General features: G+C 46.9%; 1 protein-coding gene across 21 annotated transcripts in view; it reads right to left on the bottom strand.

Moving 5' to 3' along the window:
• The window catches only part of Kalrn (kalirin RhoGEF kinase), a 597,009-nt gene that overhangs the window by 47,289 nt on the left and 533,539 nt on the right, over window positions 1-16,181 (bottom strand). For all 21 annotated transcript variants that reach the window (XM_013114480.3, XM_040750870.1, XM_013114482.3 and 18 more), the window contains 8 exons: window positions 9,375-9,505; window positions 4,853-4,919; window positions 4,248-4,351; window positions 3,933-4,002; window positions 3,588-3,674; window positions 2,626-2,718; window positions 1,761-1,811; window positions 904-981 (listed from right to left, as the gene is read on the bottom strand). In XM_013114480.3, the coding sequence (XP_012969934.1) occupies window positions 904-981; window positions 1,761-1,811; window positions 2,626-2,718; window positions 3,588-3,674; window positions 3,933-4,002; window positions 4,248-4,351; window positions 4,853-4,919; window positions 9,375-9,505 (681 nt within the window). The remainder of the gene's footprint in view (window positions 1-903; window positions 982-1,760; window positions 1,812-2,625; window positions 2,719-3,587; window positions 3,675-3,932; window positions 4,003-4,247; window positions 4,352-4,852; window positions 4,920-9,374; window positions 9,506-16,181) is intronic.

The following is a 16,181-nucleotide window of genomic DNA, read 5'->3' as shown; positions in this document are numbered from 1 at the left end:
CTTCTCCCACCTTCAGTGACATCACACCTGGCCTTCTTTCTGCACTTTATCTGGGCTAACCTGTGCTAGCTTAGCAGGGCTGGGCTAGGTAGAACATCTTTCTTAATTGTCTCAACTTCCAGAAATCCCTCTGGTCTAAAAAAGAATAATGAGCTCTTAGATTTGGGGTTACTGGGAAATAGAACTTTGAAAGGGGAGATTTGGACACAGACATAATATCCCATCCAGAGGGAACGAGATGAGATTCAGGAAAATGCCACTGGAACCAGAAGATGCCACCAACAAACAAAGGAGTGAGACTGGGGGGCAGACTTCCCCTCACAGTGCTCAGGCCTCAGAACGGTGGGGGCAGACTCTCCCTCATAGTGCTCAGGCCTCAGACTGGTGGAGGGGTCTCTGTGGTTTAAGCCACCCAATATATAGTGCTCTGCTATGGCAGCTCTTCAGACTAGTGTGTCCTCTGGACATCAACTTCCCTTAAGACATGTCACCTTGTCAAGGAACAGAAATGTGTTGTGTGATATCTTAGGGATTTAAAACCACTATGCAGACTTCCATAAAAGACCCAGCCCCAGAAGAAGAGTTCATTACCCGGCTTGAGCTTACATATCCTGCAGTGCCTCAGATCCTCTCATTCCTTAATCAGGAGGAAGGAGGTTGCCACCGTGGTTCAAACAGTCACAAGCAACTTTGTCCCTTTCTAGTCCCCTTGGTGTTCTGACCCCAGTGTAGCCAAAAGCTTTATTTCTGCCTTATCACTGAACTCCTGCAATAGTTCCATCCTCCAGATTTGTGAACTGGAGGGGCAGCCGCGGGGCGGGGCGGGGCGGGGCGGGGCGGTGTCGCCTGGCTTCCACCTGGCTCCTGTCTACAGGGGGCTTAGTGGCACTCTTCAGGGCTCACCTCAAAGCCCTGCAGGCGTCCCAGATTCATCATGTCATTGCAGCGTTTGGGAACAAGGCACATTAACTCCACCGCTTTCTGTGGGAAAGAACACATCACTCAGGATGGGGGGAGAACATTCAGTAGGGAGCTCACAAAATTCAGGGCTGGGAGGAGGAACTTATCTCCCCTAGTCCCTTTGTTTTCAGAGAGGGTGCGGTCCCTGCAGCTCACTGGCAGAGGACTGTGTGAAGTTTTTAGATAGGAGAGGCTGGTATTAGCACAAGGGCCCCATGTCAATAGCGAAATGTTACCCAGCCCATTCTTTTTCTACTTCCCGCTCTTATCGCCCCTCTCCCTAATTTTTTATTTTATTTTTAAAAAATTTTTCTCTGCTACTTTCAGAATGCCCAAGCAACAGCTTAGCCTGGTTGTTGAAACAGGAGGTTCTGACCTAAAATAACCTGTCAGGAATGACTGCAACCTGTTTGGCTTAAAAATAATCCCTATGGCCGCAGAAAGGAAACATTGAGGGGGTAATCCTCAGGGTGTATTGGGGAATGGAAATGGAATAGTCTACGTGTTAGAGTCAAAAGGCATTTGGAGCCAAAGACAAAGTTGCATATTGAATCTGTGCAATTTTACCCAGTGTCAACTATCACTCTTCCCCACTTTACCCAGCAAGAGCCCCAAACATCAGTGGCGGGACTCTGGGCTGGCTCAGGGCGGGACTCTTGAATTCTTATTGACACTCTGGTCAGTAGCACCTGCCATTCCTCATGTTGCTGAGTAAGAGGGGAGTGGCTTGGACCCTGGACTTTCTGACCATCCTTTTCCTTTGGGGACAAGGACAGCAAGCATTACAAGCGGAAACCTACCTCGATATCTGAACACTCCAAACCAGCCTTCTCACTGTATCGCAGGAAGTCCTAGCAAGGAAGAGCATGGGAGGGGTGAATCAGATAGTAAAATAGCCAGAGAGCCATTACAAAAAAAAATCATAAAAATGCAACAATACCCCAAAGACTTTCCTCCCAGTGGAGGTGGCAATGGTCTGTAGTAGCTGAGAAACAAAATGACATGAGTCATGCTAGACATAAAGACACCGAGAAAGACTCCAGAATATGACAAATAAGCCTGGGACAGGAGGGACAAAGTGGGACCATGGCAGGGAGAGAGGAAAGTCGAGTTTTTCTTTCCCACTTAACTTCTTGTTTCCAAGGAAAAAAATCAAGTCAAGTTGTTTAGTATATGATCAGATCTTCGGGACTGTGAAGGACTCCAGGGCCACTCCTTCCCTTTTAGTCCTTTCTTATACTCCTGTTACTTTCAGGGCTTTGTTGCTGTTTGTTTGACACAGGGTCTCACTCCACAGCCCAAGCTGGCTACATACTCATGACCTTCTTGCCTTCGTGTCCCGAATGCTAGGAGTACAGATGAGTGGCAGCGTGCCTGGCTTATGCTTTAGTCTTCAAAGGCAAGCAGGAGAAGGGGCTCAGGGTGGACATACAGTATAGACAGGGCCCTTGGCTCAGTTCCCCAAACGAAAAATGAGAGACAGTGAGAGAGGTGTGGGGAAGAAAATAAATTAGAGAAAGAGAAACAAGTAGCAAGCAACCTTAAGGGCAGAAATGAGAGCCATGCAAGCTATTCAGACACAAGGCTGACAGCAACCAGCAACTTTCCATCCTGAAGGGCAGCGACACACTGCTCCATCCTGGGCCAAGGCTCCCCACTTCTTACCTTGAGTAGCAACTGGTATTTTGTTATTCTCTGAATGGGCTTGATAAGGAAGTCACTAAGGGTCAGCCTTTGATTGATCTCTTGTTTAACCTCCTGAAATACAAAGGTTCAAAGGAGTGAGTGACAAGTCTTCAAGCTCTCCAGAAAAACTTCAGATTCTTCATGCTACAACTGCCTACCCCACTGTTCATGTTATAAGCTAGGTGTTATGGCTCATAACAGCCCCAAAGCCTTGCCTGGTTCCTGAGCTCTCACAGTGGGCACTTCCACACCACGATCCTCACCTTAGTCCTGGGAGAAAACCCGCAACAGGTACTATGCTCTTTCTACCACTCCAGGGTAGAATCAGGTGAGGGTTTCCCCTCAGACACAGGGTGGGCCCTAAACTCTGCTCTCCAAACACTCAGGGTCCTTTCTAAGGGATGGTGTTGTCTCTTCACCAACAGAAGTGATCCCGCCAGGCTGGGGCAGCCACACACTTGGAGGTGCTAGACATAGGGATGATACTAGAAACTAAGGATCTCAAGGCTTAGGGTGCTGTGGATGGACCAAGTTCAATGGTGCGAGGGACCAGTTCTGATGCTAGCCAGAGGCTGAGAGCAACAGCTGAGTACGAAGTCACTGCAAGTCCTTTCACCAGAGAGAAGGCACTTAGCAACAGTCCCGGGGCGGGTGGGGAAGACTGTGGACACAATCTACTCAGCGGTCACGTGAGAAGGACAAGGGCTTCCGTAGATAGTCTGACAGAAGGCTTCTCAACAGTGTGGAGACAGAGCCACCCCAGCTCCTCTTCAAGCAAAGATGCATGTGGGCATGAAGCTAAGAAGCTAATGGCTCTGTGGAGTCAGGTTCCTTGTCACAAAAGCCAGTGGCGGGGGCACTTGTGGATAGAGGATCTGGGGTATGTCTCAATGTTGCTGTCTGGGACTGAGCACCTCACCCATAAGTGATAGCTCACTCACCTCAAAGTAGGCGTCATATTCAGCCACAATGTACTCGGAACGTGGCTTGTTCTGGCAGTACCACACATAGATGTGTAGCTTCCGCTCCTGGTACAGAAGAAAATGTGCCGGTCGGGCACCTGGTTTTCTGCTCGCCCCTCACCCCACCCCCAGAGTCAAGGGCAGTTAAGGACAAGGAATGGGACACATGAAAGGAGGAACAAGGCAGCGGAATGGCCAAATGTGTTAAATAACAAAACCAGAGTAATGACCGAGAGCAAACAGAGCCAAGAGCCGAAGCGAGGAGGAATTTTAAAATGAGTGTGTTGGCACCTGGGGATGGGGGACAGCCAGGGCAACACTCACATGTTTAATGAAGAGCTGAGCCAGTCTGTCTTGCTCTTGGATACATTTTTCCAGTTCAGCCAGGAAAAAACTAAAAGGAGCGAGGAGAAGGAAGTCACACTTCTTGGAGAGACATCTCCTTTCAATGATGAAATAAATGACAGGAGGCTCCCACCAAATACGCTGCACAGGTCAGATGCAGGGACAGATGCAGGGACAGATGCCCCACTCTCAGGGCAGACGCCCCACTCTCAGGGCAGATGCAGGGGCAGATGCCCCACTCTCAGGGCAGATGCAGGGGCAGACGCCCCACTCTCAGGGAGACACGGAACTTACTCTTTATGCCAGTCATAAATCTGGTGGATGTTTCCAAACACGATTTTGTCCTTTCCTCGCATATCCTCAGGGACCCCCTTCTCTTCTATTCTCTTCATGAAGCCCTGCACAACAGAGGTGACATCAGCAGAAGACTTTACAGACAGCGTTCTGGGACAGGCCTCAACCAGGCCTTACTTCCCTCTAAACACATTAAAACCTTCCTTCTTTCCTTCCTGCTTGCCTGCCTTCCCTTCCCCCGTTCCTTTTTTTTTTTTTTTTTTTTTTTTTTTGAGACAGGGTTTCTCTATGTAGCCCTGGCTGTCCTGAAACTCACCCTGTAGACCAGGCTGGCCTTGAACTCAGAAACCCACCTGCCTCTGCCTCCCTAGTGTTGGAATTAAAGGCATGCGCCCCCCCCCCCCTTGCTAACATGAAAATATTTCAAGAAGAAAATGAAAATCTGCCTCCACATTCTGTTTGAATTGTACCATTTTTAATTTCATTTCTGGAAAGTCAAATAAGTACAGTCAGCAGGTTAAAGCACCTGGGCCCAGGTAGGGTCAATCCAATTTGTTCCTGGTCAGGTAAGCACAGATACACCCCACCCTGCCGCTGCTGCTTACCTCCACCACAATCCCCAGGTCCTTGACGTAGTCCTTTTCTGTTTGTACCAGCTCATTCAGGACAAACCTGAGCAAGAGACCAACAGTGAGGTTCCTCTTCATTATTAAGCAAGAAATCTCCACATTTAAGATCACAGGAATGTGACTTCAGCAAATGTTACACAATAGCACTGTAAAGACCCTCATTAGCACACTAGAAAAATGCCTTTAGCACAGCTGGAGACTCACTGGAGAGCTGAGTGCAAGGTTAGAGAGAGCTGTCCCCAGTGCCCATTACATCCCTCCCCTCACCTCCCCTCCTCCCCTCCAAGACAAAGTCTTGTATTTCCCAGGTTGGTCTCAAATTCCCTATATAGCCAAAGACCACCATGAAATCCTGATCCTCCTGCCTCTGCCTCCTGAGTGCCAGGATTAGAGATGTCCACTACCACAGCCAGTTTCCCTCAGTGCTGGGCATTGAACCCAGGACTTTGTTCATGCAAGGCAAGCACTCTGTGAACCAAGCTACAGTCCATCCTGTCTTGCAGAAACAGGGTAGAGATAACTATGACCACCTTTTTTTTTTTTTTTCCAAAACTGAGTTATGAAAGTGTTGAGACCAAGGGATCAACATGAAGCTTTTATTCCTTTATTTCGGCTCCATTCTACAATATATAATCTTCAATTATTCAAGAATGTATCCATGGTAACTGGCCTGGAAAATCTTCATTCAAGGCTAAAGAACCTAGGTTGGCTGCAGATATTAGATGTTCACAGCTTTGAACACAGAATTCCCTACTCCAGGTTATGGGATTGATAATGACAAGGGCATTTGCTTTCTTGGGTTCTTTGTGAATTACTTCTATCTCAGAGTATTTATTACATACCAGTTACCCCATCAGAGTTTTCTCATGCTTATAACAAGGCATGAATTATAAAATCCTATTATTTAAATACTGAGATAGATGGGAAGGTTAGGGGACTTGTCCAAGCCTACAAAGTGAAGAACAGAGGAGGGATCTGAACCTAAGTGTTAAGGGTCCAAAAACTATCCTTTTCTAGTAGCCTAGGGAACAGCCCAGTCAGTCCTCTGGCATCCCTGAAGTCTCCACCCCAAAAGCCACCACTTCCTTTCAGTTCTGGGAGTCAAACACCATACAGTAGACATCACAGTCATGCACAGGCCCCCACGGTCCTGTGTGTACAAGGGTCAGACAGAGTTTTGCCTGGAGCCCCACCAGTGCATTTTCTGGCCCAATGGACAGAAGGGATAACATTGAGATGTCAAAGAGGAGTGGTGACTGTCACAACCCAGCAACTGCTCTAAGCCCAGAAGCAATTCATCTGAAACGCTTTCCCACAGAGCAAAGAGAAGCCACTGAATCCTGGTGTCTGGGCCTCAGATCTGTGGAGGCAGCAAAGAGCACATGCTTGCTCGATCAGCATGCCCAGCTGTTCTCTCCCTCCAACACATGGTCCTGTGTTTCAGGCCACAGGAAGGAACCGGCAAGGACAAATACAAGCCTTTAGATGTATCTTTAGCATGGCCCAAGTTACTTCCTGGAAGACAGTGGTCAGAGAAAACCCACAGGAAAATGAGAATGGGAATTCAGGACTGGGCCTTTGGAAAGGAGGACCAGTGCTCTGCCACGGGCTAATGATAATTTTATCTTCAGTTGTTTGCTGACCAGTGGAGATTGTCTTGGTTTTTTGAGTCCCTAGGAAAGGGAACTGCACTGGACTCCCATGAAGGGCCAATAAAGTACCTGGGAAGACAAGACACGACCAAAGAAGTCTAGCTGGTGTAAGGGGGTGCATACCTATCACCCCAGTGCTTGAGAGGCAGGAGAGTCAAGATTTGAGGCCAGCCTGGGCTATATAACAAGACTCCTTCAGAAAACAAAACAAAACTAGATTGGTATACAAGCTTTTCAAGGCACGACATGATTAGCTGCCAAAATGAGTTGAAAATAATGCAATTCTTTTTCATGTCCAATTCCTACAGTACATGAATGCTATTCTTCCTGGAATTCTTCCAGCTCTACAGATGGGTTTTATATTAGTTCCTTTTCTTTTTGGTGTGACAAAATGCCCGACAAAAGCCAGCCACAAAGGAAGGGTGGGTTTATTTTGGCTCACGGTGTAAGGGGGTGCACTCTACCACAGTGGGGGGATAGCTGGTCACACTGCATCCGTATAGGTGAACACTGATGAACCCTGCATCCGTATAGGTGAACACTGATGAACCCTGCATCCGTATAGGTGAACACTGATGAACTCTGCATCCGTATAGGTGAACACTGATGAACACTGCATCCGTATAGGTGAACACTGATGAACACTGCATCCGTATAGGTGAACACTGATGTTCAGCTCAGTTTCCTTGTGCTTCCTTCTCATTCAGCACAGAGCCCCATCCCATGGGATGGTGCCACACATGCTCAGGGTCGGTCTTCTGGAAATGTCTTCACAGAGGTACCCAGAATTGTGTTCACCAGGGGACTCTCATCCCATGAAGCTGATAGTGAAGATTAAGCATCTTGCGACTGTCCCTTTTCACACTGGTAGGGGATGGCTGGCCTTCCACAGGGAATTCTGGGCTTTGGCACTGGCTGAGGCCACTGCTGAGACACTGTTCCTTACCTCTTCCTGCTCTCTGTGCAAGCCCAGAAGAAGCGTTTCAAACTGCAGCATGGCCTTCCTATTTTCTTTCTTCTCCAGGTTCCAAACTACCACTTAATTTATTTTTTCCCCCAGTTTCTCCCATTAGAATGTAAACCTGCCACCAGTGAAGACTTTCTGTTGTTGCTTTGTTTGTTTTACTGATTTGTCCCACTGGTGGGACGGAAGATACGTTCACCAAGCACCTGGTGAGTGGATTAGGGCCTAAAAATGAAGGGTAGCAAGTCCATTCTGAGTGTCTTCCTCCTCTGGACAAAGGACACCTGTTTTCGTCTTCTCTCCGCATGGCTGTCATTTAACTCTTTGGTGTTCGCCTGTCATCTCCTGATTGAGCCTCAGACGTCCACCCCTCCAACGCTAGCCTCTTACAGTGTTTACAACTGAGCACCGTTGCATCTGCTCTTCCATGTTGGCCATGAAGTCTAGCAGGTCAGAACAGGAAGAGACATTCAGCAGGTCAGATCTCACGGGAGTTCAGGACATGGGAAGGGGAGGGTTTCGTGGGAATCAGATGAGAGAGAAGTGATGGGCACAGTGGGCTAATCAATAAACCTTCCTGGCTTGTCACAACAAAATCAGACAACATCTCATTTCGAGGACGTAAGTGCTACTCAGACCCATTTCTCAGAGAGACGACTGAAGACACTGGCTTTTCCAAGGATCACCTGTCACCTCACAGGTCGCTGTCCTGGCATAAGCCGAGCTTCATCTTGACAAAGGACTGGAACCAGTTCTGGCCCCCAGCCCCACCCGCTGACTAGTCTAACAACCACGAGAGAAGCCAGGAAAGAGCACATGCTGTGCAAGGCCCAGGAAACTTGACTTTGGAGATGACAGCTCATTCACTAAGTTCTTGGGATCCTCTGACCCTCAGAAAGTTCTGGGGGTAAACACGGGTACTCGTTTACACGACAGCCACTCCTCTCCACTCTGCAGTGGCAGCCCTGCTTTGATACCAGGCTCTTGCTGTGATGTTAGCACTTTTGCTTCCAAGGAAACCAAGACCTAAATGTTTACTCTGCGTATTTGCCAGCAGCAAAAGGACTTGGCTGCAGCTATTTCTGCTCATTCTCAAGTCTGCAGCCCGGCTGAAGGAGGGACGAATGTAAAGAAGAGAAGACAGACAGTAAGGGGGGACCAATCACACCTGCAGAGCCCCTTCTCAGTGCTACTCACAACCTTACACACTGAGCTACTGGCATCTTGCTTCCAGATGACTCAACTCCAAAAGAGGAAACTTAAGTTCTGGAGGAGTTCTGGTTCTATTTGCTGATGTCCAGTGTGGTCTTCAATATCTCAAATACCAGGAGACTAATGCTGCATCAAGGTAGAGAACCCAAAACTTACAGAGCAAATAGGTTTTTACAAGATGTGAATTAGTCAAAGTGAGAGGAGGTTCTTGCACCATGAAATCTACAAATGGATGTGAAGTCCTGGGCGAAGACGCAGAAATGGGCCCCACCAGGCAGCAGAGCCTCTCCTATGCTTTTTTCTTTTGCCTATACTTGGGAGCATCTCCTCAGACGATCTCCTCCAGACCTCTGCCACAGTTAGGGACTCTCTGGGCTGCAGACCCATGGTAGCTGTCCCCAGTTCTCTGAATTCTATTTTGTTCTTTTTTTAAAGCATATTTTATGGTTGTAATAGATCTTGGTTATAACCACACTTCATCAATAACAGCTATATCATATACCCTCAGCCCAAACTTCATTAATGCAATGCCAAAGTGGATTATTGATGATCAAAGATGCACTACACAGATCTGGGCCATCTTCACTTAGAAAGGAAGAGAGAAGTAGACAGAAAGCATGGCCACTATGCAGCATACACATGTATCAGGGTGGGGTGGCGAGCCACTTACATCCTGCCTCTCAGAGCCTTGGCTTTCTGTTCTTCTTCCAGGTTTCTAGGAGGTGTGGGAGGGGTCATCCCCTCATTCAGGCAGCCTGTGGGGTCCTTCAAGCTCCCCCGATAAGAGCCTCCTTCCAGAGTCTAAAAAGAGAAGGATAAATGGCTTAGAATGAGCACTGGAAAGTTATTTGCAAGCCCAGCATCTCCCCATTCTAGCCACAGGCAATGTGAAAACCAGCAGTCTGAGGACAGCCAAGGCCGTTCTCTCTGAACCACAGTGAAGCATTGGGGAATTAGAGACCTCCATCTTCCTGCAGCAGGGAGCTGCTATCCACAATCAGGGTACACCAGGCATCCGTGTGATCAGGGCACACTTGGCATCTGTATGCTGCCAGCTGCCCAGACATAATGAAATTGTCACAGTGACTTATCTCTGGGTGAGGGCGCCAGCAGGAAAACTAACCACTGGGGTTCTATACCAAATAAGGCATTGGAAAGGAAAACCGGTTGTAGGATCACTTCATACAAATTGATAAGCAAAGGGAAGTGACCACGTAGGTTGTGGAAACCATACTTTGTTACATTAACTGCAACGCTTTGAAAGATGACAATCAGATGTAGCAAAGAAACAGCCAATAGTTGTAGCCTTTTCTAAAAAAAAACATTGTTAAGGTTATTTACCAAGAGCTTTCTTTTATTAAATCCTTATTTCTGTTAACTAAGGTACTACTTAATTAATACAAATAAGTAAATGGATCAATATAGTGTTTTAGAAGCAGCTAAGAAAAGGAACCGGAGGGTTAGCTCCAGGTCTGACAGGCCCAGTGTACTCTTGCAAGGGACATGACACTGTCATGTGTGTCCCTGGGTTTTCAGCTCAGATTCTCCCTTTTAGCAAATTTCTAAGGGACAGAAATGATAGTAGCACAAACTCCAGGAAAAGTTAAAAATGCTGCACAGGTACTGAGGCTAGTACTGACATCAGTAACATACTCAAGTTGTAACTGGCAGCAGTAACATACTCTTTGGGGCCAAACTAACATTTTAATGTATGAAGTTTATTTGCTTAATGCATGCTTAGGTTACCATCATATAGGTCTTTGAAGATTTTTAAAAATTAATTTAGACAGACTCATACATATATGCAATGAATTTTAGCTCTTTTCACTGCCTATTACCCTGTCTCAGTCCACCCTTTCTTTCTCCAGCTGAAATCCATCTTCCCATCTCTGAGTGTGACTCACGAATAAATAGGGCTGTCTCATGAGCATGGGTGGGATGTTATTTACTTGAGTTTAAGCAACTTAGCAGTGGTTATAACACTGAAAAAGGTGACATCTCCATGTTAACTGCTCATACCTGTCGGGGATGGGGGCTCATGAGCTCTTCCCTGTTTTATGATGAAATGTTGCTGGGTCCAATCTTGTACAGGTCTTGTCAGATAACCACAGTTGCTTTGAATTCATGGGAGCAAGAACCATGCCACATCTAGAAAACAATGTTCTGCAACATCTCGCCCCATCTTCCAACCCTTCCATTCTTTCCAACCCCTCTTCTGTGGTGCTCTCTGAGCCCGAGAGCCAAGCTGTAGGTAATATAAGTACCCTGGGTAGAAAGACTGCCCAATGGCACTGTGGCTTCTGGGGATTTGTAGAAGCAATGCTGAGAAACACTAATCCTCGAGATCAAGATCAAGGTGGGCATCCATAATACAAATGTCAACTATCCAAGGGGCCCGACTATGCCAGCCTCTGTGGTTTCTAAAAGGCTTCATTGAGTAGTCTTTGGAAACACCATCCTAAAACACAAGCCCCAAAGACCAAAAAGTGCCAAGCACAAAGGTGGCAGGACAAAGGGCTGTGGCTCGTCTTCAACAGACTGTACTTGAGAGCATCCATCACTAACTCTCTTAGCTGCTGTATCTCAACAGAAGCCAAACAGAGGCAGGAAAGAGCACTCCAGGGAAATGAAACAAAGCAAATATGGTACCCCATAGGAGGAAAGATGGAGAAGATTAAGACTTGAGTCTTCAAAACTTCATGTTGAACAGTGACATCAGCCTTCTCTCCCACTCCCCAAATTGACAGACTATGCCAAGGGTCAGACATGAATCTGTTGCCAACACTAGAATTAAAAGTGCAGGCGGCTAGTATTTATCCCTGGCATACAAATAGACTTTGAGTGCCCATCCCACAATGAGGGATGCACTCTCAGCCTGGACTCTTGAAGGTGGACCTAGACCCTATCCTGGATGACATGACAGACTCTGGAGATCCACCATGGAGGGCCTCACTCTACCTGGGGATCAGGGTGGAGATTGGGTGGAGAACTGGGAGGCCTGGTGGGGAGGGATGGGGAGGAGGGGAGGAGTGGGAGCTGGGATTGACATGTGAAACAAACTTGTTTCTAACTTAAATAAAAAAAAAAAAGGGAAAAAAAGTGCAGACGGCGTCTTCCAACTTGAAAGAGACAACTGCTTTCCACTTGACATAAAGGTGTTTACAGAACAAGTAATTAACCGTGGAAGCTGTTATGTCCAAACCAGCAGTATAGGCTAAAAATAAAGAAAGGTCGAGAAGGGTTTAGCTACATTTATAGATACAGGATTCAGAGCCTGTTATTAAGGAAATTAGGATGTCTGGTGCTGAGGCTCGACAAGCCAGTGGACCGGCAGCTTTCCAGTGCGTGTCCCCTGGTGCCATCACGAGAGACAGGCTCCAGCGCAGATGGACCCAGCTGGTGACGGATCTGATTAGTATCTTTTACTTCCCATCTCTCCCACTGTCCTGTTGTGGTCTTTGTTCTGCAGCCTGTTGGCTGGTGGGAAGGTGAATGCCAGGCCCAGCAAGCAGGCTTACACTGATGCCTCCAGGGTGCATGTCACAACCAGCTTAGCATGGTCCAATCTGTCTACAGAGTAAAGGGCCTCTAAGGAGTTCAAGGTGTCACACAGAAACATCTGCCTTTCTCTCTTGGCTTTGTGTGAGCAAAGAAGCCCAGTTACCTCCTGGGGAGGACTCTGGGACAGTCACAAGAGTGTCACAGTAAGAGGGAAATAATGGGCCTGGCCTAGTTCTTATGCTGGGCAGCCTGCCTGAAATGAGAGAGCTGGCTCCCTTCCTCTTGCATATAGTAATTCCACAGTGATCCCCTATGAGGACTCAGCTGCCTGTGCTGGAGTTGGATACCCAGACCCAGCCGAGGGTAACCAGGGTGACATGTCATCAGTGCTTTCCTCAGGAGGAAAGAGCCAGTGGTTGCCAGTTTGTCTCCACAGTAAAGAACTCTGCCCCACCTGTGGTTTAGAGTCATAGCATCCAGCAGAGAAAAGAAAAGTGAACAAGGAAGGAGCCACACACGTTCCTATGGCTCATCCAAGGTCAGGGGATGGCAATGCAAAGAGGATTCAAATAGATGACTTGCAAAGGAGAAAGGCCACTGTCCTGGCGAAATGAACACATTCCCCAGTCGCTGGGTCTTGGGTCACGTGCCCTCCTCTGCTCCTATACGCGATCTTTCATTCTCCCTGCACATCATTCATTACATAACTGTAACCAATGCCTTATTTGTACATAAAAATCAAGTTGGATCCCTGAAAATGCAGGGGAAATGAGGATGAGTAAGAGTCTCAGACCTCCACAATCTGACCCATGCTGGTGTTTTGACCATGTAGGATAACAAAAGGGGCAGATGGCTCCATAGTGGGAGGGGGAAAGCAGAGAAGGACTTCATGGAGAAGGCGGAGCTCAGGGAAGCTATCCTTTGGTGTCCTGTGGGATTGGCTCAGACTCCCCCCCATCCCCAAATCCAGGTCCCTTATAAAATGGCTCAGTGTTTCCATGTAACATATATTCATTATCCTACATAGTTAACTAACTTCTGCATTATTTATAGTGTAGACTATGATGCAAATGCCATGTAATGATTGTTACACTGTCCTGCTTGGGGAACAGTGACAAGAAAGAAAAAGTCAATACATGTCCAGTGCAGATGTAATTTCTCCCCAAAGAATCCACAGAAGTCACAGAAAAGGAACCCAGGGATGTGAAGGGCTGGCTATTCTGAGATATTAAAAAATTCACTGGATATAGCAACAGGAGAACATTCCTGGCAGGGACTGCACTGGGAGAAAGGTCATGGAGGGAAACCACGTGGGGAGAGCAAAAAACCTGTTGCAGGTAGAATTGGATGTATGAGGAGAGGCAGAAGACTGTGTTAGTGCGTTGTGTGTGCGTGCATGTGTGCGTGCGTGCGTGCGTGTGTGTGTGTGTGTGTGTGTGTGTGTGTGTGTGTGTATGTGATGGGTGCTAGTGAATGGGGGTGGGTGCTGGTGAGTAGGGATGGGTGGACGCCAGAGAAGCAAGACACAAGGGGTGAAGTCAGATCCTGGAGACACACAGATGACATTTTAAGGAGCCTGTTGTGGCAGCTGGCAGGAGAGTAACATTGGATTTAAGTTGTAGAAAGATCACTCTCAACATTCCAAAGAGCTTTTCATGACACAGGAAAATGTGTCTGACCGAACAGCAAAGGAGAGCAGGATGTAGAATCTAAATACTATGATTACATTATTGGACAGAGGATCTGAAAGAAACATATGAAACCCTAACACTGAATGTATCTAGATGATGATGATCTCTGTTTAGGCTCTTGCCATTTTTCCAATTCTTCCTGAATAAGCATATAATGCTTTCATTAAGTTGTTTTTAAAAGGGAAGGTATCCCTTTGCCAATGGAAGCATGCCAGGAGGGACTGGCTGCAACTGTGCAGACTTTGGAGCATTGACCTTAGGTTGTGGACTCTCAAAGGAAGGCTCCATGCTGGGTTTCAAAGCTCAAGTGACTATGCCTGGCCTCCTGAGTGGAGATCAAAGCTCATCCAATGAGATAACAGGGAAGTCACTGGCCTAGCACCACTCACCACGCCCAACAGTCCCTCTTAGCTGCTCCTATTATAGAAACTTCTTCATCACACTCTTAGGATGGCTACACATTGGATGGGAAGAAGTGGGGCGAGAAGGAAGAAGTGGAGGAGGGGGAAGAAAAACAAACCCTGGCTGGGGAGAGAAGAAAGAAAAGCAGAGCTTGCATGCTGTCTGTGGGGGGGTGGAGAATGGGATTCAGGTCCTAAAGGAATGGAAACTCCAACTACCATAAGATATAGCACTCCAGCCAGGCATGGCAGCGCTTGCCTTTAATCCCAGCACTCGTGAGGCAGAGGCAGAGGCAGGCGGGTCTCTGTGAGTTTGAGGCCAGCCTGGTCTACAGAGCGAGCTCCAGGACAGCCTCCAAAACAATACAGAGAAACTCTGTCTCGGAAAAAACAAAAAACAAACAAACAAACAACAACAAAAAGAAACCCTGTCTTGGAAACAAAACAAAATTCTGCCAATTGCCACATTTTGGATAAACTTGGAGAACTTGATGTCAAACGAAATAAGCCAGACACAGAGAGAAGAATATCACACTATCTCTGATATAAAGGACATCTTTTTCAAGAGTCAGGTTTACATGGAGGTAGAGAATGAAATAGAGGCTACCAGAGGTGTAAGGAGAGGGAGGGGAAGAAAGGAATGATAGAACTCAACAGCTCAAGGATACAGATGTGTGACATGAATTGTTCTAGAGATCCAACCCACACACTGAAGGCTGCACTTAATATCGTGTTATGTTAGGGACCTTAGTCAAATAGATTTAGGTGTTCTTGTCACACAGAAAATAACCATGTGAAATAACAGCTGTGTTAACTTGCCTCTCAGTATAGTGAACATTTTACTATACATACATACATACATACATATATACATGTGTGTGTGTGCATACATAAGTATACATATACATACATACATAGATATACATACATACATACATGTATGTATATATACATCCATAACCTCATGTTGTAAAGCTCACATTTAGGCACTAATAGACTTTTAAAGATTTGTAGACTATCCCCCTAACAAAAAGCATCAGAGCTAAGCCGTTCTAACCAGGGTCGGCTATGGGGCATCTACACAGTGAAAAAACTGAAGTGTGGGATTTTCAGGCAAATGAAACTTCAGGTTGGTGATCTGGGGTTTAAATCTTCGTTGGAACTCTAATCTTTCCTATTCTGAACCTTAGGCACCCTTACCAGAGGGTGCTAGGTGACCCAGTTCCTGAAAAGATATGCCACCAGAATGGATATGATGGGGCCACTGCTTCAGCTCCTCTCAATTCTGAACCTGTAGAACTCTACAGGGCTACTGACTGAATGAGTTGATTGATGTGAAGCACAGACACAGGCATAGACATATCCTGACCTGAGCCACAAGGCTACCCTGAGGAGGTGAGTGCTCTCAAAGCAGGAGAGTCAGACGGTAGTCTTGCTGAAGCCAACTTGTACATTTCTCAGGCCACCAGGAAGAACAGACTAGAGCTGCCACTGGCCAATCCCACTACCTTGGAGGTGGGAGACATCGAGACACATCCACCAGGCCATGAGAGGGCAGTGAGCAGCTTGGGTGTGCCACCTACAAGTGCTAAGAGGGGGCTTCCTGGAGGTTCAGTCTCTCATATGGCCAGGAAGTTTTAGCCTTAGCCTTGATGAATGAAACCAAATGGTATCATCTACTAAACTATTTCCCTGTAACATTCACCCACCACCAATCTACTGGCCAACAAGTTCTAGGTTTCCACACACCCACACTAGGTCTTGGAGGCTGGAGACAACACAGTTCTTTTTGACTGCCCTAAGAGCTAACTAACATTTGTAGATGCCTGATTATCAGTGTATGAAGCATGGCCATGCCTATGCAATCATCTTTGCTCTCTTGAG

The sequence above is a fragment of the Mesocricetus auratus genome, unplaced genomic scaffold (genome assembly GCF_017639785.1).
Source record: "Mesocricetus auratus isolate SY011 unplaced genomic scaffold, BCM_Maur_2.0 Super-Scaffold_100008, whole genome shotgun sequence".
Taxonomy (NCBI): Eukaryota; Metazoa; Chordata; class Mammalia; order Rodentia; family Cricetidae; genus Mesocricetus; species Mesocricetus auratus.
The sequence above is the reverse complement of the archived record's forward strand: the minus strand, read 5'-3'. Positions and strand labels throughout refer to the sequence as shown.